This window comes from Choloepus didactylus, chromosome 8, assembly GCF_015220235.1.
Source record: "Choloepus didactylus isolate mChoDid1 chromosome 8, mChoDid1.pri, whole genome shotgun sequence".
Lineage (NCBI taxonomy): Eukaryota > Metazoa > Chordata > Mammalia > Pilosa > Megalonychidae > Choloepus > Choloepus didactylus.
Genome location: NC_051314.1, coordinates 67,782,036 through 67,806,367, shown reverse-complemented (window position 1 = coordinate 67,806,367; position 24,332 = coordinate 67,782,036). Strand labels below are relative to the sequence as shown.

At 36.9% G+C, this 24,332-nt stretch overlaps 1 protein-coding gene across 6 annotated transcripts in view; it reads left to right on the top strand.

Annotated features, from left to right (window-relative positions):
• The window catches only part of SRGAP1 (SLIT-ROBO Rho GTPase activating protein 1), a 313,329-nt gene that overhangs the window by 231,794 nt on the left and 57,203 nt on the right, over window positions 1-24,332 (top strand). For all 6 annotated transcript variants that reach the window (XR_005218600.1, XM_037848384.1, XM_037848383.1 and 3 more), the window contains 4 exons: window positions 10,108-10,329; window positions 12,176-12,277; window positions 22,220-22,417; window positions 22,920-23,004. Coding sequence is in view for 5 of the 6 variants with exons in the window: in XM_037848384.1 (XP_037704312.1) it covers window positions 10,108-10,329; window positions 12,176-12,277; window positions 22,220-22,417; window positions 22,920-23,004 (607 nt within the window). In the remaining variant the exon portion in view is untranslated. The remainder of the gene's footprint in view (window positions 1-10,107; window positions 10,330-12,175; window positions 12,278-22,219; window positions 22,418-22,919; window positions 23,005-24,332) is intronic.

The window sequence follows — 24,332 nt, the reverse complement described above, 5'->3', positions numbered from 1 at the left end:
TGAAGCACTCAAAGTCCAGAAGATACCAGGAGGTCCCTGGAGGAGTTACTAAGCCACATGCTTACATGCTTGTTCCTCCCCAACCTGTGACCACAGAGTTCTCTGACTTGGTCCGGGACTACCAAATCTGTCTGGCTGAACTCAGTGTGGAAACATGCAACCGATGTTTTTGTAATCTTGGCATTTACTCCCTGAAGAAACAGCATTTCAAAATTTGATGAGTGAGCTGTTTAAGTCTAGGAATAATGGAAACTTACACATCTGTTAGAGCTCCAAGTCAGTTGGGTAGTTGGAGTTGGTCTCTCCCTCTCTCTCTCTCTCTCTTCTCTCTTTTTCCTTTTTTGTTTCTCTCTTTCTTCCTTTATCTTTTATACTGAAAAGAGACTTGGTTTTTGTAGGGAGGGGAAAAAAACCCTTTTCTCTAGGTTATTTCTTTCCTCTCGATTTCAATATTCCGCTAAGTCCCATTGGGATCAATACTTATAAAATAAAGCAGCAGGTTTTATCTGCTCCATTATAAGCAGAAGGAATCTGTCTTATTTCAGAAAGTGGGGTTTGTAAGCACTGGTTCATCTCAAAGAAATGAGTCCATTTCTTTTACAAATACATGTTTTTATAAGATGAGGTGTTATTGAGAGATAGAATAAGTTTTCAGTCTTCCTGATGTATATAAAACCATGTTACACAAAACCATTATGAATTTTGAGGAGCAAGAGGAATAAAAGAGACCTTTGTTTATATGAGACTAGAATTTTTAATTTAACTGAAAATGAATCATTCTCTATCATTTGAGTATAGCTAATTCCACTTAAGAGACTGATTGCTGCATTTCACGATTGTATTTTGCTTGTATTTGTAATTGTGATGTAGTAGCTATTTTCCAATTTTTTAATCAAGTAAGGAGAGTGGCCTTGCCTGCATGGGGTAATAGTCTTCCCATAGGAACCCTGTATTTTATGATTGTTTTAAGATATCACTTCTCAAACTTTAATGTGCATATGAATCATGTATGGATCTTTTTAAACTTCAGATACTGATTCTGTAAGGTCTGAGGTGGGGTCCAAGAGTGCATTTCTAACTCCCTGGTGATGCTGATGCTGATGGCCCACTTTACATAAAACCCCAAATTTAATAATTCTAAAATTGGAGGGCAGAGGGTGGAATTAAATCATTGGCATTTCCAAGGACCAGTCATTGATTAAATGTACAACTTTAATAAAGGCAAATCTGGTGATTAATGTCCTTGTGGATAGATCTTTGTACAAAGTATCCTTCCTTTGTACCCCCTCTACTACTATTTTAGTAGCAAACTAATGAATACCTTATATTTGAATTCTGTGAGGATGGAGATTATATTTTACTGTGTTCCAGTCTTTATATTTCTGGAGCCTAGGAAAGACCCTGGCACTTAATAGATGGCCAATTAGTGAGTAGAGTTAAAACAAATTGAATTGATTGAACTTCATTAGAACAATATAGGGATGACCTGGCTTTATACCTTTAAAACTACTCATTTCCTCTTTAAGACATTTATGTTGCTTTTATGTGCTAATTAAAAATTCTGCTGTCGGTAATTTATAACTGACTAATTTCCAGAATTGTTCTCACTTCTAAAAGAGTACAGATTACTATGAGTCTTCAGTGAAATATGTAATAATCCAGTTAGTATGTTTGCATCCTAGTAAAATTTCAATAAATCATGGTATCAATCTCAGTATGCATGGATGAAACTTGAATATTATTTTTTCATGATTTCCTTTCATATTTGATTTTTAATACATTTTTTTGTGAAATTTAACATATATACAGAACAGTGATAACTTTCAAAGTATGATTTAACAAGTAGTTGGCAAATTTCAAAGAATGTTATGGGTTACAGTTCCACAATTTCAGTTAGTTCCTTACTGTGAAATATAGTATATATACAGAAAGGTGATAACTTTCAGAGTATGATTTAACAAGTAAGTTATATAGGTAATTTCAAATGGGTTACAGTTCTACCATTTCAATTATTTCCTTCTAGCTATTCTAATAGCCTAGCATCTAAAAAAAAAATCTATGTATTTATATAAAGATTCAGTATTCTTAATCCTTTGTTAAATGCTGTCTTGTCTATTGCTCCCTCTTCCTCTCATTTAATCACTTTCTCAGTCTTCAGGAGTATCTAGGCAGTGACCACTCTAACTTGTTCTTATTAAAAAGAGGTGTTGACGTTATGGGGAAGGGGGCTGCATCTGGTTGATGTTCTTAAGGTCGCTGTTGCCTCTGGGTTTTAGGACTTGTCTGGCATAGTAACACTCTGGTGGATTTAAGTTTCTGAAAAATAAACTTAGTGAGTGAAACTTTTATAGAGTCTCAGATATGGACCAGGGATTCTGGGACTGCTATTGGTTAGGGCCTAGCATACTGTGGCCATTTGGGATATCTCACTGGAGCTTGCGTAAGAGTAAACTCCATGACAGCCTCTTGACTCTATTTGAGATCTCTTAGCCACTGTAACCTTATTTTGTTACCTTTCTTTTCCCTCTTTTGGTCCTGTAGGTATTTTCAATCCCTCGATGCCAAGGCCAGGCTCATTCCTGGGAGTCATGTCCCATGTAGGCGGGAGTTTAATGAATTTATTTGCGGAGTTGGACTTAGACAGAGGTGCCTCTTAGGCATAATTATAGGAAGACTTAGCCTCCCTTTTACAGCCATAAGTTTCACAAGAGCGGTTCTCAAGATTGAGGGCTTGACTTATTAAGTAGGGGGTTTCTAATTTCACATAGTATATGTTCTGTACAAGATAAAAAATAAGTATCTCATATTATCTATACTTAGTTGTACAATCATCATCACTTTCAATTTTAAACAAGTATCATAATTCAAAATATCCCAAAGCTCTTATCAGCCCCTAATTATTCATCCCTAGTATTAGTGTAGTATTAGTAAGGTATTCCTATTAAATATAGTCTATAATATGTAATGGGTAGTTTTCCTATATAACACTCTGTTGTTAACTCTTTGTAACAGTGTTATACCTTAGAAGTATATCATGCAAACTCTTCTTTATATTTGTAGTAGTAATCTGTGGGATACATGCCTTCGAACAACCACTTTCAGTCCAGTTTGACTTCAGTGTGGCACTGACAATTATAATCCCATTAACGAACAGTCATCACCCCTGTCCATTCCCATACCTTTAAGTTCACCTCAATATCGTGTCTGTACACAACTAGGTTATCATTGCCCCTTCACTATTTTACATTGTTCAGGGAGTTCACATTAGTGGTAACATGTAATATTTCTCCTTTTGTGTCTGACTTATTTCACTCAGCATTATAACTTCAGGGTTCATCCATGTTGTCATATATTTCAGGACCTCATTCCTTACTGCTGCATAGTATTCCACTGTGTATATATATATACACCACATTTTGTTTATCCATTCATCTGTTGAGGGACACTTGGTTTGTTTTCATGTTTTGGCAATTGTGAACAATGTCATGGGTGTACAAATGTCTGTTCGTGTCACTGCTTTCAGATCTTCTGGGTATATTCGAAAAGTGAAATTGCCAGATCGTAGGGTAACTCAGTACCTAGTTTTCTGAGTAACTGCCAAACTCTCTTTCATGGCAGCTGTACCATTATACATTCCCACCAACAATGAAAAGGAGTTCCAATTTCTCCACATCCTCTTCAGCATTTGTAGTTTCCTGTTTGTTTAATGGCAGCCATTCTTAGTGGTGTGAGAGTGTGGTTTTGATTTGCATTTCCCTAATAGCTAGTGAAGATGAATATTTTTTCATGTATTTTTTGGCCATGTGTATTTCCTCTTCCAAAAAATGTCTATTCATATCTTTTGCCCATTTTATAAATGGACTATTTGTACTATTGTCATTGAGTTGTAGGATTTCTTTATATATGCAGGATATCAGTCTCTTATCAGATATCTTTTTCTTTCATTGCTCACGCTTTGGATGAAAGGTCTTTGAAGCTACCTCCTAATACTAGGTCTTGAAGATGTTTCCCTACATTATCTTCTAGGAGTTTTATTGTACAGTCTATTATATTGAGGTCTTTGATCTACTTTGAGTGAATTTTTGTATAGGGTGTGAGGTAGGGGGTCCTCTTTCTTTCTTTTGGATATGGATATCCAGTTCTCCCAGCCCCATGTTTGGAAGAGACTGTTCTGTCCCAGTTCTGTGGATTTGGAGGCCTTATCAAAGATCAGTTGACCATAGATCCAGGGGTCTATTTTCGAACTCTTGATTCGATTCCATTGATCAATATGTCTATCTTTGCGCCAGCATCATGCTGTTTTGACTTCGTTCTTCTTTTTTAGAATGCTTTTAGCAATTCAAGGCATCTTTCCCTTCCAAATAAATTTGATAACTAGCTTTTCCAAGTCTGCAAAGTAGATTTGTTGGAAGTTTGTTTGGAACTGCATTGAATCTGTGTATCAGTTGGGTAGAATTGACATCTTAACGACATTTAGCCTTCCTTTCCAGGAACACGAAATATCTTTCCACCTCTTTAGGTCCCCTTTGATTTCTTTTAGTAAAGTTACATAATTTTCTATGTAGAGGTCTTTTACATCCTTGGTTAAGTTTATTCCTAGATACTTGATTGTTTTAGTTGCTATCATGGATGGGATTTCTTTTTTGAGTGTCTCTTCAGATAGGTCATTCTAGTATATTGGAACATTACAACTTCTGCACTTTAATCTTGTATCCTGCCACTTCGCTTAATTTGTTTATTAGCTCAAGTAGCTGTGTCATCGATTTTTCAGGGTTTTCCAAATATATGATCATATAATCTGCAAATAATGACAGTTTTACTTCTTCCTTTTCAATTTGGATGCTTTTCATTTCTTTGTCTTGCTGGATTGCTCTGGCTAGAACTTCTAGCACAATGTTGAATAATAGTGGTGACAGCGGGCATCCTTGTCTCATTCCCAATCTTAGGGGGAAGGCTTTCAGTCTCTCACCATTGAGTACTATTGCTGGCTGTGGGTTTTTCATAGATGTCCTTTATCATATTGAGGAAGTTTCCTTCAATTCCTACCTTTTGAAGTGTTTTTATCAAAAAAGGATGCTGAATTTTCTCGAATGCTTTTTCAGTATCTATTGAGATGATCATTTGATTTTTTCCTTTTGATTTGTTGATATATTGTATTACATTGATTGATTTTCTTATGTTGAACCACCCTTGCATTCCTGGAATAAACCCTGCTTGGTCATGGTTTATTATTCTTTTAATGTCTCTCTGGATTTGATTTGCAAGTTTTTTGTTGAGAATTTTTGTGTCTATATTCATTAGGGAAATTGGCCTGTAGTTTTCCTTTCTTGTAGTATCTTTATCTGGTTTTTGGTATTAGAGTGATGTTGGCTTCATAAAATAGGCAGTGTTCCATTTTATTCAATTTTTTGAGAGAGTTTAAGCAAGAATGGTGTCAGTTCTTTTTGGAAAGTTTGGTAAAATTCCCCTGTGAAGCCATCTGGTCCTTGACTTTTATTTGTAGGAAGCTTTTTGCTGACTGATTGGATCTCTCTACTAGTGATTGATTTGTTGAGGTCTGTTTCTTCTCAGGTCAGTCTAGGCTGTTCATGTGTTTCCAGGAAATTATCCATTTCCTTTAAATTGTCTAGTTTTTTGGTGCACAGTTGTTCATAGTAGCCTCTTATTGATTTTTTTTTTTTAATTTCTTCAGGATCCACAGTAATGTTCCCCATCTCATTTCTGATTTTGTTTATTTGGATCATCTCTTTTTTTTACTTTATCAGCCTAGCTAAGGTTTGTCAATCTTGAACTTCTCAAAGAACCAACTTTTGGTTTTATTTATTCTCTCTGTTGCTTCTTTGTTCTCCGTGTCATTTATTTCTGCTTTAATCCTTGTTATTTCTTTTCTTCTACTAGCTTTATGATTAGTTTGCTGATCATTCTCTAGCATCTTTAATTGTTTGGTTAGGTCTTTGATTTTAGCTCTTTTTTCCTTTTTAATGTATGCATTTAGAACTATAAATGTCCCCCTCAACGCTGCCTTCATTGCATCCCATGGGTTTTGATATGTTGTGTTTCGTTTTCATTCATCTCTGGATATTTGCCAATTTCTCTTGCAATTTCTTCTTTGACCCTCTGATTGTTTAGGAGTATGTTGTTTAACCTCTACATATTTGTGAATGTTCTGGTTCTTCAGTGGTTATTAACTTCCAGTTGCATTCCATTATGGTCAGAGAATGTGCTTTGAATAATTTCATCTTTTTAAATTTATTGAGGCTTGTTTTGTGCCCCAGCATGTGATCTATCCTAGAGAACATTCCATGAGCGCTAGAGAAGAATGTATATCCTGGCATTTGGGGATGTAATATATATATGTCTTTTAAGTCTAATTCATATATCACCTTGTTTAGGTTCTCAGTTTCCTTATTTGTCCTCTGTTGGGTTGTTCTACCTATAGAAGAGAGTGGTGTATCATATCTATAGAAGAGAGTGGTGTATCAAAGTCTCCCACTATTATTGTAGAAACGTCTGTTGCTTCCTTCAGTTTTGCCAGTTTGTCTCATGTACTTTGGAGCACCTTGATTGTGTGAATAAACATTTATGATTGTTATTTCTTCTTGATGAATTGTTCCTTTTATTAATATATAGTGTCCTTCTTTGTCACTTATGACATCTTTTGCCTTTAAAATCTATTTTGCCTGGTATTAGTATTACTACCACTGCTTTCTTTTGGCTGTAGTTTGCATGGAATATTTTTTTCCATCCTTTCACTTTCAGTCTCTTTGTTTTGCTGGGTCTAAGATGAGTCTCTTGTAAATAGCATATTGATAGTTCCTACTTTTTAATCTATTCTGCCAATCTATCTTTTAATTGGGGAGTTTAATCCATTGACATTCAATGCCATTACTATAAAGGCAGTTCATGAATAAACCGTCTTATCCTTTGGTTTTTGTCAGATCTGTTCCCCCCTCCCTTTTTTTCCCCTTTAAGTTACCCTTACTAATACTCTTCAGTTCTGTGCCCCTTCTCTAGACCTCTCTCTCCTTTCTCTTTTTCTTAGCTGGTAGAACTCCTGTTAATATTTCTTGCAGGGCAAGTCTCTTGTTAACAAATTCTCTCAGCATTTGTTTGTCTGTGAAAATTTTAAACTCTCCCTCAATTTTGAAGGAGAGCTTTGCTGGGTAAAGTATCTTGGCTGGCAGTTTTTCTCTTTCTGAATTTTAAATGTATCATACCACTGCTTTCTTGCCTCCATGGTGTCTGCTTAGTAGTCAGTACTTAGTTTTATTTGGTTTCCCTTGTATATGGTGAATCACTTCTCTCTAATTGCTTTCAGGAGTTTATCCTCATCAGCATTTGACAATCTGATTAGTATATGTCTCGGAGTGGGTTTATTTGGATTTATTCTAATTGGAGTTCGTTGGACATCTTTGATTTGCATATGTAAGTCATTTAGAAGAGTTTGGAAGTTTTCCCTGACTGTCTTCAAATACTCTTCCTAGCCCTTTACTCTTCTCTTCACCTTCTGGTACACCAATGAATCTTATACTTGTGTACTTCATGTTGTCCATCATTTCCCTGAGATCCGTTTCAAATTTTTCAATTTTTTTCACTGTTTGTTCTTTTGTGCATTCACATTCAATGGAGTTGTCCTCCAGTTCACTTTCTTTTTTCTGCCTCTTCAAATTTGCTGTTATGTGTCTCTAGTATATTTTTAATTTCATCAACAGTATCTTTTATTTCCATAAGATCTGTTTTTTTTTATTTACTCATTCAAATTCTTTTTGCTTTTCTAGAGTCCTCTTGATATCCTTTATGTCATTAGCCAACTCATTGATACTGTTTTTGAGATTTGTGTGTAATTCTTTGATTCATTGCTCCAAGTTCTGTGTCTCCTCTGGCTTTTTAATTTATTCATTTGGCTTGGCCATATCTTCTAGTCTCTTCATGTGATTTATGATTTCCTTTATGATTTTTTGGCCTGGGGGCATTTGCTTATCTTGATAAGGTTATTTTGGAATATGTATTATTATTTGAATATTTATCTATAGTTTGGCAGAGCTACAGCTTTGATGAGTGCACTTTCCCTGTCCTACCAGCAGATGGCGCTCTTGAGCCACCTTCTACTCTCAAGGCAGCTCTCCCCCAACTTTGTGTGTGCACTAGGTGGAGTCCAAACCAGGTGGAAATTCAGTCAACACACCTGTTCTCCCTGTGCACCTGGGACTGCCAGCCCTGTGGGTGGGGGGTGGGCACTGCACAGTTCTGCAAGAAGTCCACTCCACTGCTCCAGGACACAGTGGGTCCAGCAGTTCCTGGGGCTGTGAGTGGACCACTCTGGGCTGTGGGGCTGCACATCTCACCCTCCAGCTCAAATACACCACAGTCCCTGTCTGCTGTGCACCTGTGAGCCTCTGATGTTGGGGAGGGGCTCCTGGCACTTCATTGCAGTGCCCTTGCCTCTCGGCTGTGCACATTGCAGGCTTCCATGGAGGAAGAGTGAGTTCAGTCACCACAAGACCGCTAAATCCCAAGTTCCCTCACAGAAGCTCTCAGCCATGGGGCTGTGAAAGGTTATCTCCAGCCAGCTGCTGAAATGGGTGTACAAGGCATGGAAAGGTGCTCTCTCCCGTGCTTGACAGCCAGCTCCAGCCACCAGTCTCTGGTGGCAGTCCCAGCCAAACAAACTCACCCCATCCTTTCAAGTGCAGTCTGTCTCTCTGCCTCTCCATCTAAGTCCCCACTATGTGGTGCAGAGGTCCCTGTTCAGCCAGTGGCACCCTGGAACTGCTGTTCTGGGGCACTTTCTGCCCTTTATCTGGTCTTTTTCACAGCGAAGAAGTTTGCTCTGCCTCTCCTAATCCACCATTTTCCTGAAAGTCTCATATTTGATTTTGCTTCTTGTATTGTTTTAAAAACTTTTGAGATATATTCATGTACCATACAGTTCCCCCCATTTAAAGTATATAGTTCAGTTGCTTTTAGTATATTCACAAAGTTGTGCATCCATCACCACAATCAATTTTAGAACATTTTCATTATCACAAAAAGAAACCTCAACCCTTAGTTGTCATCCCACCCCCACCCCCAGTTCCTTCATTTCTTCCTCTGCCCCCTAGTCTTTAGCAACCACTAACCTGCTTTGTCTCTATAGATTTTTCTACTCTAGACATTTCATATAAATGGAATCATACAATAAGTGTCCTTTGTGACTGGCTTCTTTCACTTAAGATGATGTTTTCAAAGTTTATGCATGTTGTAGCATGTATCAGTATTTCATTCCTTTTTTGCCAAATAATATTCCATTGTATGGAAATGCCACATTTTATTTATCCATTCATCAGTTGATGGAATTTATGCTGTTTCCACTTTTTGGCTATTATGAATAATGCTGCTGTGAACATTACTGTACAAAGTTTTATTTTTTTATGTTTTCATTTCTCTGGGTATTTACATAGGAGTACAATTGCTGGGTCATATGATAACTCTGTTTACCATTTGAGAAATTGCCACACTGTTTTTCAAAGTAGCTGCACCATTTTACATTCCTACCAGCGGTGAATGAGGTTTCTGATTTCTCTACATCCTCTTTTTAATTTATCTGTCTTTTTAATTCTAGTCATCCAAGTTGGTGTGAATTTTATCTCATTGTGGTTTTGATTTGCATTTCTAATCAAATGGCTAATGATGGTGAGCATATTTTCATGTGCTTGTTGGCCATTTATGTATCTTCTTTGGAGAAGTATCTGTTCAGATTCTTTGCCCATTTTTTAATTGGGTTATTTGTTTTTTAATATTGAGTTGTAATAGTTCTTTATATATTCTAGATTCAAGTCCTTTATTAGATGTATGATTTACAAAACTTTTCTCTATCTGTGGGTTGTCTTTTCACTTTCTTGATGGTGTCCTATGAAGGACTGTAGTTTCTAATTTTGAGGAAGTCCTTTTTTTGTGTGTGACACTTGTGGTTTTGGTGACATAAGTAAGAAACCACTACCTAATCCAAAGGTCATGAAGATTTACCCTATGTGTTCTTGTAAGAGTTTTATAGTTTTTGTTCTCACATTTCGGTTTTCAATGCTTTTGAGTTAATTTTTGCATATGGTGTTCTTTTATTTTTTTAAGTGCTGTGATCTTGGCTACCATGCAAGTCTGAACAGAGCCCTAAGAACGTATCTCTCTGCGGAGTATAACCTTGAAACCTCCAGACATGAAGGCTTAGACATTATTGAGAATGCAGTTGACAATTTAGAACCAAGAAGTGATAAGCAGAGATTCATGGAGATGTACCCGGCTGCATTTTGTCCACCAATGAAGTTTGAGTTTCAGTCTCACATGGGTGACGAGGTCAGTAATTGATTACTTTAAAGCTAACAAAATGTCTCTTCACTTTCATTTCTCCATCTGCTCTAACCAAACAGTCATAAGAATTCCCCGTTGTTTTCTCTCTCCTGCCCTTGTACAGGATCTTGGCATAATATTATGCTAAGATCAGCTACCACCCTCTAAACTGGCCTAGGCTAGTCAGAGAGTTCTTTCTCCACCTAAAGACATTCAAATTCAAATTTAAAAGCAAAATACAACACTTTGCTGGTCCAAGAATCTGTCTCAGGATTCCTTGTAATCCTGATTTAACAATCCCTAAATAGAAAAATAATTGTAAATGGCAGGAAAATTAAAGAGAAAGAATAAATGCAAAACATCATTTTAAGACTCAAGTTGGCTCCAATTTGGTAAAATGAGCACTAGAAATGATAATTCTTAGGTTTTTTATATGAATTTAGCTTTTTATCCTATTTTACAAAAAAAGAAAAACTAAGGTGATTCTGAGTTATAGTTGTTTACATTATTGTCAGTGGAATGGAGGAAACAAGAAGAAGCAATTAATGAAGCATGCTCTATAACACTGGTGTCCTGGCTGTGCAAAACAATACTCTTGGATAAAAACTCAATTTTAGCTGATGGTGGTAACAGTTTGTTTTTAAAAAATAGATATACTATCCATTGCAGATTCTTTTAATATAATTTTCTCTGAAATATCCAGTTTAAAGACATAGATATATTTAATCTAATTCTATTTTTGCTTGATTTGATAGCATGAGTTACTTGATTGAAATGCTGAGCAGTTTTTATGCCAGTGGCACATGCATTTTGACAACCAAGATGACTGATTTATCCCACCCGGCATTCCATTTTGAAAACCAAATGGTTGTTATGTTTTCATTTTTTATTTGTTTATTATTGTTTTAATAAAGAGAGTATGTTGCTGTTTTTATGGCTGGTTCTGCCAGGATACAGTAATCTCTGTGGTATTTTGGAGACTACATAAAAGAAATCTCCTTCCCCAGGGAGCATTTCTGGACAAGGATGATGAGAAGAAATTGTTTGTTTCTGGTGCAATTTTAATGTAATATTTGAAGTTTCAGCTTACCCATAATTAAGGTCATAGCCAAAATATCTTTCTACCAAAACTTAAGATAAATGGCTTCATCAAAATCCTGATGAATCCCATGATTTGGCTGATAACAGTAAGGGAAGCCATGGTTGAAAGATGCTAAAAATAATCATTCACATTTTCTGAGTTCTTACTATGTGCCAGGCATGGTTCTAAGTGCTTTTTGTACATCATCTGATTTAATACCAACAACAACCTTATGGTGTAGGGACTCTTATTATCCCCATTTTATAGGTAAGGAAAATGAGGTTCAAGAACTTACCAGCCACCCAGCTAGTAGGTGGCAGAGCTGGGATTCAGACACAGCTGGCTGACTCCAGAGCCCACACCCTAATCCATAAACCCCACTGCCTTCTATCACATAAACCTGTTTGTTACATTTGGGCATTGCTTCATACCCTGCCTTCTGACTCATCCATAGTCATTCAAAATGTCCACGATTGTGACTTTAGCACCAGCGCTCGGTTTCCAGGAACTGTCCTGTTCTTAGAGTGATGCTTCCTGCAGCTGCTCTCTTCCCATTCACATCCAGGCCAAGCAGCTGCATTCTGCTCTTGCCACTTACGTAACAGGTCCATATTTAAAATGGAATTTTTGAGGCGGCTTTTAAAATAAATACGTAATTGGAATCTTGAAGGGATCAGCATGATTCATCTGGCATTTCAGTGGGAGAACGGCTTCTCTGGAGGCTGGCTTGATTGCACCCTGGTGTAACTGCACTTTTCGATTCCCCCTCAGGTCTGCCAGGTCAGCGCTCAGCAGCCAGTGCAGGCTGAGCTCATGCTCAGGTATCAGCAGCTACAGTCCCGACTAGCCACGCTCAAGATCGAGAGTGAGGAGGTGAGCATGCTTTCTGCCCCATAAGTAATCAGAATGTCGCTGTATTAGGAAGGTATTTCACATGATGTAAGCATATTTAACATTCTAAATGCAGTCTCTTCATCATGCTAGATCCACAGAGGCATTGTCAGCAAAATCAAGATTCCTATAAATACTCTTTGTAGAGAATAAAGGCAAAGATTCTGTATTGTACCATAGATTAATATTTTGTCAGGGATTCACTTGCATATGTATGTAAGCACATCTTTTATTCTTAAATTATAATTCACAGTGAAAATTGTTCCCATGGATTATCAAATTCAGCATATATGTACAAGAATATACAATCATGTGTAGATTGATTGATGCACAGGAATTTTTGACTGACAAGGTTAGTTTAATCCTAACTTTTGAAGTTAGTACTTTTATTTTCTTTTGTGTTTTTTTCTCTGTTTTCTAAATTTGGGGGTACTGAACATGGCATTACTGATATAATTAGTACAAAAAATTTTATTTTAAAGTAGTACTTGAATGAGAATAGAGAAATGTTTATTTGCTGACATTAGTGGATTTAAGTGGATATACCATAAAGTGTGAATTATAAATATATGTTGCACCAGAAAGCAATAGTACAATTCAGCTGCTATTTCCTGATATTAATTAACTGGATCCACATGCTCCTGAAATAAAATTGTGAACAAAATATGTTTCTTTTATTAAATTAGGCTCTCATTTGTAATTTATAGGAACCCAAGTTAAACTTACTCAAGCTAAAAAGTTAACTTATTGGCCAATGTTTACAGTAGCCTCAGATATGATTGGATCTGTATTCAGATGATATTGTCAGGAATCTCTTCCTCTCTTTATTACTTTGCTGTCTTTATCTGTGTTTTTTCCTCATATGGGGACAGATCCAGGATTATGTGATCCTTATAGCTTTTCATCTTAAAAAGACAGACACACACCTTCTCCCAAAGTCCCCTTCATTAGGCCTGCCTGAAGTCACACCTACTTCTAGACCAACCATTATATCCAAGAAATGGGATTCTCTCCTCATAGAGCCCTTTGATTTACAACCCCAAGAGAAATATGTTGCTACAGACAGACAGTTCCCCAGAAGAAGGGATGAGGGGCAGAAAGAAAAAATAGAGTGAATTCTCAAAAATCACTTTAGCACCATATTTTATTTTAATCCCACTGGGATGTTTTAGGCTATGTGAATGTGTATTTGTTTCTGTTAAGAATGACCAGTACAGTTTTCTTAAAACCCAGTGCAACTTCCATTCTTCTTAGAGGAACCAAACTACTCCTTATTCAAACTTGTGTATTTAAGATGCAACCAGTGTGATTAAGGACTGCAATGAGCCCTTCCAGAGAAAAGCCATTGCTCTCCTTGAAGCAGCATTTTAGGGCTTAGGGCTTTGGCTAGGCATCACCTAATGCAGTCTACTGGATCTTGTTGGACGTACAGTTTGTATGTCTATTAACTTCTTTTATTTATTTATTTATTTTTTTTTTTTTTTTGCATATCCTCATCCTGTTTTATTTGGAAACTTTCTCTGAACTCTAGGAAAATAGTGTGTTATACACAAGGTCAAAACTGGCGGTCCATGGAACTATTTTGTTTGGCTCCCATGGTATTGGCCTGTTAAAACCTGGAAGGCCTGGCAACCCTGGGCTTGCATTCCTTCGTGAAATGAAAGGCTGGGGCATTTGAATTCTACTTTGCCATAGTCTTTTGACTCCTGATTTTCTTACATAGGACTAGTCCAGATTCTTCTGGACATCGTGTAAAGAAGCGCAGTTTCCTTGTAAACTGATAGGGGCAGGCAGTGCTTTTTGAGGGTTAATTTTTTTTTAAATTAGCTATAGAAGCAAATGAATTGAATTGTCCTGATGTTTCTTGTGAGCATGACTAATGGTTTAGGATTTGTTGGATATGGAGCAAAACTCTGTTGTGGAATAGAATTCCCAGAGAAAGTGAGATTTAAATTGGATTTTTGAGAATCAGTAGATTTTCACAGGTAGAAAGAGGGGAATATATGTTTCAATGTAGTTCAAGATGCCCGGGGAGAATGGAACAGTTTGGCCATCACTCTGGTTCTCCTCAGAGAGGAGCCAAAGGTGAAGCTTGAAACCATATTACGAGAGCCTTGAAAGCCAAGTTAAGGACTTTTTACCCTGTGGTTCAGTTCATGTCAGTATGGTAATTCTTTGTTGAGCACCTAGTACATTTCAGAAATTGTGTTAGGTGTGGGGAATACAGATATGAAGAAGTCACAGTTAGGTTCTGTCTAGTGTAAGAGATAGACCATAATCAGTAATATATATAATGTGAAAAATAAAATCTGCAATTGACAACAGCATGGCTTATCCAGAGTCCTTGTGTAGCACTTTTCCGTACCGTAAATAAGGAACTTGCCCCTGATCTTCTACCCATAGGAGCAAGGAGAGAAAACTGACATATTGGTCTCAAACCCAAATATGTAAGTCAAGAAACTCATGAATAATTTCTGCCTCTGCACAAATATACACCCTCAAAAAGCCTAAAATATAATGAAAAATGTTCTATTAACTAAAAACTATTATGACAGTGAAAAAACTGTGAGACTGAATTTCCTCCAGGTTTTTAAAAGTATGGACATTGCAAGTTAGTAGAATATGAAGCTTTTCGTCAAATCTTAGCAAACTGTAAATAGTGGGTACCACTTGAAACCATCTCCTTAGGAGGGAATTCCCGTGCTGGCAGCCCACAAACCATATCTAGCCCATGGACTAGTTTTGTTTACTGCAGAGTGCTTAATTTTTAAAAATCAGTTACAGTCATTTAAAAATTGGAAGTTTTGTATAAAAATATGGGTTTTCACCTTTTAAAAAATTATATCTGGCCACCCTGGACCTGCGTTTCTGCATAGAGATAACTGGCTGGAGCTGAGGGATGGACTCCACCCCCTTAGATGCAGAGCATGTCTTGTATTTGCCATGCTTCCCACTTCACTCATCTTCATTGCTTACTGGCCCTTGAAGGTGTTTGAGTTTGCAGTTCCTGCCTTAAAACAAAGAGAAGACAGCAGGAAACATTTGTGAAATGGTCGCTGTCTTACCTGTAAATAGTAAAAACTGACAGCAGAGCTTTGAGAAGGGTTTGGTTAGATTTGTGTTTGATGGAGATTCATAAAGGATTGTGACATTAATTGTCACTTCACAATTTTAAGTTTATCTGTTAAACCTTTTAAAATGAGTTTTCAGTTTCATTATGCTGCAAACTTGTGTCAGTGGTACCTCAATCTTATGATGCCAACTTCCAGTCAGCCACTCAACAAATATTTATTAGTGTCCACTGTGTCCTGGCACATAGAATTAGAATAGAGCCTGCTGCCTACACAGCTTTATTGCCAATTTTTTGTTTTCCTTTTATTACTTAAAATTATAACTTTTTGTTAAAACTTTGAAGGTAAACATTAATAAACATTACATTTAAAGGAAAAACTTTAAAAGTAAGCTAAATCTAAATAATCATGCGTATCTTTCTTATTATAAATGTTTTCCAAACTATTTCCAACTTAATATTACAGTTTTGTCCCCTTTCTCAAAGTTTGCCTTTGAACTTTGCCATAGGGATTTCCGCTAAACAGTCATTCCTGTTACTTTCTTTCAAGGCTAGCATCTGGAATAATTCCCCATAGATTGCAGTTCTCCTTTGTTAAGAGTTCCTCTTTCCACACTTCACATGCAATTGAAGAAAAAGGAAAATGAATTACATAGGTAGAGCAACTATACCTTTCACATTTTTAGGACATGTCTTTGTTTTATGTGCAGTTTGCCCCATTTTCAGACACTGTCCCAATATCTGGCTTAGAAAAGAGTTTTCATAAGCATGTCACTTCTGTGCTGTGAGTAAAACCTTCTCACACATAAAATAACTAGTGTCTTAGATTATAGTAGATTCACTCCCCTGAGGGGAGTCAAAAAGAGATAAACCTATAATTCCTCAATTAATTTACAACAATGTTTAACAGTTAGCCACATATAAATTTTCCTACTACCATTTAAAATCTTTCACCAACAGCTTACTAAGGAGTATTTAGCATACAGTACCAAAAATATCTATTCCTTATACATGATATTCTCAACAATAACAGACAAGGTTTGAGGCAATTTTGAAATAATTTTCGTGGCATGGGCAATTGAGGAAAGTAAGAAATATCTTAGTTATACCCCCTAACTAGAGTAGAAAATCACCTTTCCCCCCCCAAAACTTCCCATAGTGCCATAATTGCTGCAGAATCCTGGGTCATGTAAATCAGTGGTCAAATCCTCATGAGCAATTCTGGTATTCTTTTAAGACTTGATATAAGATGTAGAGCTTGATAACCTTAATTATAATTGCTACTGAGATCTTCTCTGTGACCTTTAACTTCGATTTTTACTTATTTAAGTCTTACTTGCCAGTGACCTTCTACTGACGAGCTAACAGTAAAAGCCTAAGTAAAAAATAACTGTCATCTGTTGCTTAAGAAAGAAGAGTATGATATTATTATCTTGGCCAAAATTGAAAGTAAGATCAACTATCTCAGTGCAAACACATATTTTTTGAAGGAGTTTTTTGTTTTCGTTTTCGTTTTTTTTTTTTTTTTCTGTTTCAAATAAGCTTTATCTCACTCAAGGGAGGGCCTTGATCAAGGAGAATATCAAAGGGAGTGAGGAGACTTTCTAGAAAAAGCCTAAAAATGAGTCATGGAATGGGACACCCCAAAGAAAATGGCAGTGTTTGGGATGACTCATGAGGTTAATATGTGCTGAGTATTTCCTTGGCGTCCACGGACTTAAAGGAGGATGACTTCAACTTCCACCTTTCATTTAGTTAACTTTTTCTGATCATCTAGTGTGTGATAGGCTCTGTTGCTAGTCACGGGACGTAAGAGATTAATAAACTGTCCTTGATCTCAAGTTTCTCTTGGTATAGATGGACAATATTGATACCTAAACAGAATGGTAGGTGCTTATGAGAAATGGATTTGGCATCCTGCTCCTCAGACCAAATTCAGTATCAGACCCACCAGATGGGTTATCAAATCAGGGTCAGGGCAAGACTGCAGGGAAACACGCTTTCTGAAACACTATTAGAGGCAGAAATTTTGTTCAGAAACAATTACACTGTTTTCCTCCTTGCATTAAAATGTATCCTTGCTGAGAATGAATTTTCTTCAAAAATCAGGAGAGCACAGCATTTGTAAACGTTCCATCTAATACATGTAGATAGATTACTGTTGTGAATTACTCTGGAATGGTGATATGACCTCCCAAAGTTTGTGGGGCAGGCAGCATAAATTTTTCTGAATCTGGCAACATTTTTTACTCGACATAGACAAGGGCCATCTGTACCCCCTGGGGCAGCAAGTACTAGGGAAGGCCATGGGGCAAGGTGTTCTGCCTCTGCTCCTGTCCTCTGTGGCCCTGCACTGCAGTAGATTTCTCTACCCTTGGCTGATGAAATGTGGCATTAATCCAGTCTGTGTGTGTAGACTCTTTCTGCTTATTTTTAGTACATCAGAATTGTATGCTGTAGTTGAAATACTTACAAAAGTCAGTTGTGGCAAGAAGGAGAAGTTAATTGAGGAGGGCAGTGAAGAGTAGAGGTCACGTTTACAGCTGAAGTGATGTCTTAAAGGATGAATAGGCCTGCACCAGATGCAAGGGTGAAAGGCATAGTGCCATAAGAGAGCCTCGAGTGTTTGGAAAACGAGACCATCAAAACAACTTATCATATTGCCCTAGGAGAGAAAGGCCAAAAAGCCAGCCTACAAAAGACCATGGACACTGCCTTTTCCCCCAACATTCTCTTGATCCACAGCTCAGAGCTCAGGCCGCCTGGGCAGTTCCTCCAATGAAGGGCATCTTCAGCAGGTTTTTCATGAATTCCTTGGCAAGTCTTTGGCCTTTCCATCTACCAACCCAACTGCACATTTTCCTGCTGCTGATGGGGCATCATTACAAGCCTCACATTAGCTGTTTCATATTTGCTTCATTATGACCTCACCTTTTCTCCCCACTCATCATCTCCCCTGCCCCCCAAGGTTGGTTAAGATGACTTGTGTGTGTCAGAATCTGATGTTATTCTGTGTTGAGAGCATCCCATGAGATAATATGCAGTCCCAGGCATGGTGTCTGGTGGATTCTGTCATATCTTTTGTTCATCCTGACAATTCCAAGTTTAACCGTGACTTCATTGCTCCTGAGAAGACAGTTGAGAAAAGAAGGAAAACAGTGTTGTCAATTTTTATCTGTAGTGTATATTCTATATGTGTGCATTTGATAATGCTTCTGCTGCTATTATCCTGGGAACATGAACATGGGTCTGGTGAAACACTTATGCAACCATCTGTCTCATAAACTAAGTGAACGTACTTTAATTGCTAAATTCCAACATGTTTACAGATTATCTTAAGACAAACTTCAAATGCAGATTTTTAAATTTTGGTTCAAGATCTTGTTTGTTTTATTTTATTTTTTATTTAGGAGACTTTTTATTTTATAATTGTCACTTGTGTTTTAATTAGGACCATATCAAAGCATGCCTTCCATTATTTTCTTCTTATATTTTACTCCCACCAGTATCTTAAAAACATTATGTACTTCATCTTTTGAAGTTATGCCATTTCTTAGGTAGTTCCTTCCAGTATTTATTTCATTCAAGCCATTTCTGGAAAAAGTCAATCCCACCACTTGTATTACTTAAATGTTTTTCGGATGTGTTCCATCATTTCCATTCCCACTGTCACTTCCTTAGATCAAGCTCTCATTTTTGTTCATAAGCTTTGGGATCTTTTAAAAATGCAAAACTGATGTCACAAACATTGGGACTGGCGGTTTGATGTGCTGAGCCCTCGATCATGGGACTTACCCTTATGAAGCTCGTTACTGCAAAGGAGAGGCTGAACTTGCATATAATTGTGCCTAAGAGTCTCCCCCTGAGTACCTCTTTGTTGCTCAAATGTGGCCCTCTCTCTCTCTAACTAAGCCACTTTGGCAGGTGAACTCACTGCCACCACCCCCCCCCACATGGGACCCGACTTCCTGGGATGTAAATCTCCCTGGCAACGCAGGATGTAACTCCCGGGGATGAATCTGGACCCAGCATCGTGGGATTGAGAATATCTTCTTTACAAAAAGGGGGATGCACAATGAGACAAAATAGTTTCAGTGGCTGAGAGATTTCAAATGGATTCAAGAGGTCACTCTGTTGGAAATTCTTACACACTATATAGATAACACCTCTTAGGTTTTAATGTATTGGAATAGCTAGAAGTAAATACCAGAAACTACCAAACTCCAACCCAGCAGTCTGGACTCCTGAAGATGATTATATAATAATGTAGATTACAAGGGGTGACAGTGTGATTGTGAAAACCTTGTGGATCACACTCCCTTTATCTAATGTATGGATGGATGAGTAGAAAAATGTGGATAAAAACTAAATGACAAATAGGGTGGGATGGGGGGGATGGTTTGGGTGTTCTTTTTTTATTTTTGTTTTTTTTTTCTTATTCTGATTCTTTCTGATGCAAGGAAAATGTTCAGAAATAGATTGTGATGATGAACGCATAACTATATGATCGTACTGTGAACAGTTGATTGTATAACATGGATGATTGTATAGTATGTGAATATATTTCAATAAAACTGAATTTAAAAAAATATATATATATATACCCTGAAAAAAAAAATGCAAAGCTGAGCTGTCATTCCTTTTCTTATAGGAATCAATGGCCCTTTACTGATTAAATCTAAATTAAGCATGGTATATAAAGGCCTTTATTAGCAGACTGTCTCTACTACATGCCATACCTTCCCAATTCCCATATAAAACTACTTGTTGTAGCCCAGAGAAGCCATAGTCTCTACCTTCTGCTGTTTTCTCTGCCTGGACTGCTTTTTCCCAGTGAACACCCGCTTCAAACTTCACCTTCTCAATAGTGCCTTCCCAGACCTTCTCAAGCAGTGAAATATACCCTTTCACCTGTGTTTTTTATTTTGTTTCTTTACAAATTTTATAAATTTGTGACTATCTATAGTTTAATAGAATAAAGAAATAATAGCATTTGCTTAATTGTATTTTAATTACTATACATAGACATAAATGAAAAGTATTCATTTTTCTAACAGGAATGTAAAAACTTATGGAACTATAGTTGAAATAATAAAATATCTACCTTAAATATTTAGTTATTAATAATTTCATTCATCTTTAATTATGTGTATTTAATTACATAAATATTTAAAATAATACACAAAATAATGTTTTAGTTTGAAATATTGTTTTTTTTAGTCTCACAATTCTAGAGAAACTTTCTGCATGTCTTTGATATCATGCCTGTCATTACTAGACTGCATTTTGAGCCAGTAAGCACACTTTTTCCAGAGTCCACCATCTTTGCATCTTTTTAAATTGATTAGGATGTAATACTTTCAAAACTTGTACATGATGCATTCATTGGAATTTTATCCCAAGCCAAAGGAACCCATTTGTCTAACTTCCTACAGATGAATCATGATCTCCTTAAAGTAACTACTTACAGCATTTGCTTTTTAAAATTACCTTTAAAGTTTTTTTTAACAATACTCATCCTTTGCATTGTGCATACCCCCCCAACATAATGACTCAGTCTGTGAAATTTCTTTGCCTTTATTTTTATTAGTTCCATCATGTGAGCTCTTTAAGCATCTGAAATTAGCACTGATTACTATTGTTTCATTTGGCACATGAAGAGTCAAGAAACCATAAATGTCATCCAGAAGAAATAACAGATAATAGAGACCCAGCCACAGAAACTCCAGATATTGGGATTATCAGAAGCAAACTGTTAAACAGCTAATTATTGTGTTCAAGGAAAATAAACCCAGGTTAGATTTCATAAGAAACTATAAACTGTAAACAATGAAATAACAAATCTGAACATGAACCACATAGAAACTCCAGAACTGACAAATACAATAACCAAAATTAAGAATTCATTGGATGGTTTTAACCTCATATTAGACACAGTTGAGGAGGGAATTATCAAAGTTGAAGACAGATCCAAAGAAACTAATCAAAATGCCACATAGAAAGACCAAAAATTAGAAAGTATAGAAGAGAGGGTAACAGATACAGAGGACACAGTGATAGAAAGGAAAATAGAGGCAATATTTGAAAAGATACAGGCTGAAAAAAAACCTTACCTGAGCTATATCTATATCATGTACATAATTACAAAAATAGCATAAATCAGGAGGGGTAAATAAGAGTTAAGTTTTTCTTACTTCCTTACATTGCCTGGGAGAAGAATAAAGCTATCAATTAAAATTAGACTTTGTTAAGGAAAGCTCCTAAAAGGTAACATAGAAAAATATCTTCATGGCCTTGAGATAGGAAACTATTTCTTAAATAGAATACTAAAAGCACTAATCGTAAGGGAAGGTTTTGATAAATGGACTTATATTAAAGTTAGGAACTTCTGCACATCTAGTCACTACTAAAAGAGTGAAAAGCCACAGTACAGTGTCAGAAAAGATATTTGCAACACATATCTTTTTTGCAACTCATAGCTAACAAAAGGCTCACATCTTTATCTACAAGTCAGTAAGAAAAAGACTTATAGCCCAATAGAAAAATGGGCAGGAAATTTGAACAAATTGTTTCCAAAAGAGGGGATCCAAATTGCCATAAACACATGAAAATGTGCTGAATCTCATTAGCAGCAGTAAAACTGAAAATTAGACCCACAATGAGATACCACTACACACCCACCTTATAGTTGGCAATGGGGGTATTGTCCATCTGTCTGTCTCCCCTAGTACACTGTGAACTCCTTGCGAGCAGGGCCTATGTCCTGGCTCTGCCTGACAGAATGAGCTGTCTTCTTCTGTTTGTGGGATTCATTAAATAATGTGTTAACATGAGAAATCTACTTCTCTTCCCAGGTTAAGAAGACATCTGAAGCCACATTGCAGACAATTCAAGATATGGTCACCATTGAGGACTATGATGTTTCTGAATGCTTCCAGCACAGTCGCTCCACAGAGTCCGTGAAGTCTACTGTCTCTGAAACCTACCTGAGTAAGCCCAGCATCGCCAAGAGAAGAGCGAACCAGCAGGAAACCGAACAGTTCTACTTCATGGTGCGCCTGTCACTACCCAAACCACTCTTGACAACCCAGATCTAGTGTTCCCACAGGCTGTTTCTATAGTTGCATCAGAATCACCTGGGATTCTTTATTAAAATATGGACTCTGTCTACCTTCAGAGTTCCTGAATCAGTAGGTCTGGGATAGGGTTTAGGAATTAATACTTTTAAAAATATTCCTCAGCTAATTGTGATATGCAGACAAGTTTGGAAAGGATTGCTCTAAAAAAAAAAAAAAAAAAAAACAAAACAGTGCTTTCAGGCTTGTTAAAGTGCAGGTTCTGATTGCAATAGATCTGGAGAGGGAGAGGCCTGAGAGTCAGCATCGCTAATAGGCTTCCAAGGGATGCTGATGCTACTGGTCTGCAGACCACGCTTTGAAAAGCAAGATTCTAAGATAGAGAAGATAAAAGTGGCTGAATTTGGGGTATCCAATTGGAGGTTCCTTGACATCGAATAATTTAAAAATAATTTAAAATTTATCTTTCCTTTTGCAGAAACTGAGAGAATACTTAGAAGGCAGTAATCTCATCACAAAACTTCAAGCCAAACATGACGTGCTACAGAGGACCCTTGGAGAAGGTCAGTTATTTGGAATAGACAGAAAGATGACCTGGGTTATATATTCTGTCATATATATGCCATACGTATTATATATGTCTTATATATATACAGATATTAAGAGTATAAATTGTGTGTTTGTGCTTTAAGAAGCAAAGAGCACTGTATACTTAGATTTGGTTTTATCTGTATCTGTAATAATCAAGTTCCCCCGGAACTATTTTCTTTTTAAGCTTGGCACTAATCTTGAGGAATAATAGTGAAATCCAGGGAGGGCTGAGAAGCCAACGCAGAGCTCCTGGGGAGGAAGCTTCAGAGCACAGTGCTGCCCGTGGGAAAAAGTTCTGAAGGAGCCACGTCTGCTCCCATCTGCTCTCTCCAGTCAGTTCTTCCTTCCCTTCTAGGATTTCTCCACACTGTACCCCCACCCGTTTGTTTAATGGGCCGGGTATTTGTCATCCCATCTATTGCCTTTTGGGACTCTAGAAACCAGTTAAGCCAGTTGGGGCAATTTTTTTTTTTTTCTTTCAGTAGGCATTGGTTTAGTTGGCAAATAATCTAAGTAGATTTGCTATATCTAATAATAATAACAAAAACAACTACCATAGCCAACACTTATATAAGGCTTTGTGTGTGCCGGGCAGTGTTCTAAGCTATATATTTAATTGAGCACTATTAGTTTCCCCATTTTTACAGATGAAGAAACAGAGGGAAAAAAAGGATTATAGGCTAAGGTGACTGTGTAAATGTTACTGTTTCTCTTTTTATCTTCATGAAATTTAAAAGGAAAAAAATAAAGACAAGCAAGTTCCCTGTCTTAAGTACCTCATACTCTGAAACTTATCTTTATTTTCACACTAGATCCTGATGGGAGTTACAAGTTGTGAAAGGGAATATAGATGTGAGTGGGACATGAGGGGACTGAATTGTGTAACTCAGGCCAAAAAAATATTGCTGCTCTTAAGACCCAAACTCTTGTCACCTACCATTCTGTGCCCTCCCTTACTGAAAATAGTGTTTCCATCACCTTCTCTCCTGGTTTCCGCCAAAGGACTCATTGTCTTCAGGGAATGACCACATGGAGAAAGGTCATCATGACCTAAGATTCTATGTATTACACAATTAGGATGCCAGACTCTAAGATAAAAGCTGTTTTCACCTAGGGGGAAAAAAAGTGACATTTAACCTACTAAAAAGTATCTTTAAAAAAACAACAAAACATAACAACTAAATGTAATACCTGAATCTTCATTAGATTCTAGATCAGAAAGCAAAATCTATAAAAGAGATCATGAGGACCATTGGAGAAATTTAAATGTAGACTGTATATTAAATGATAATATTGAATG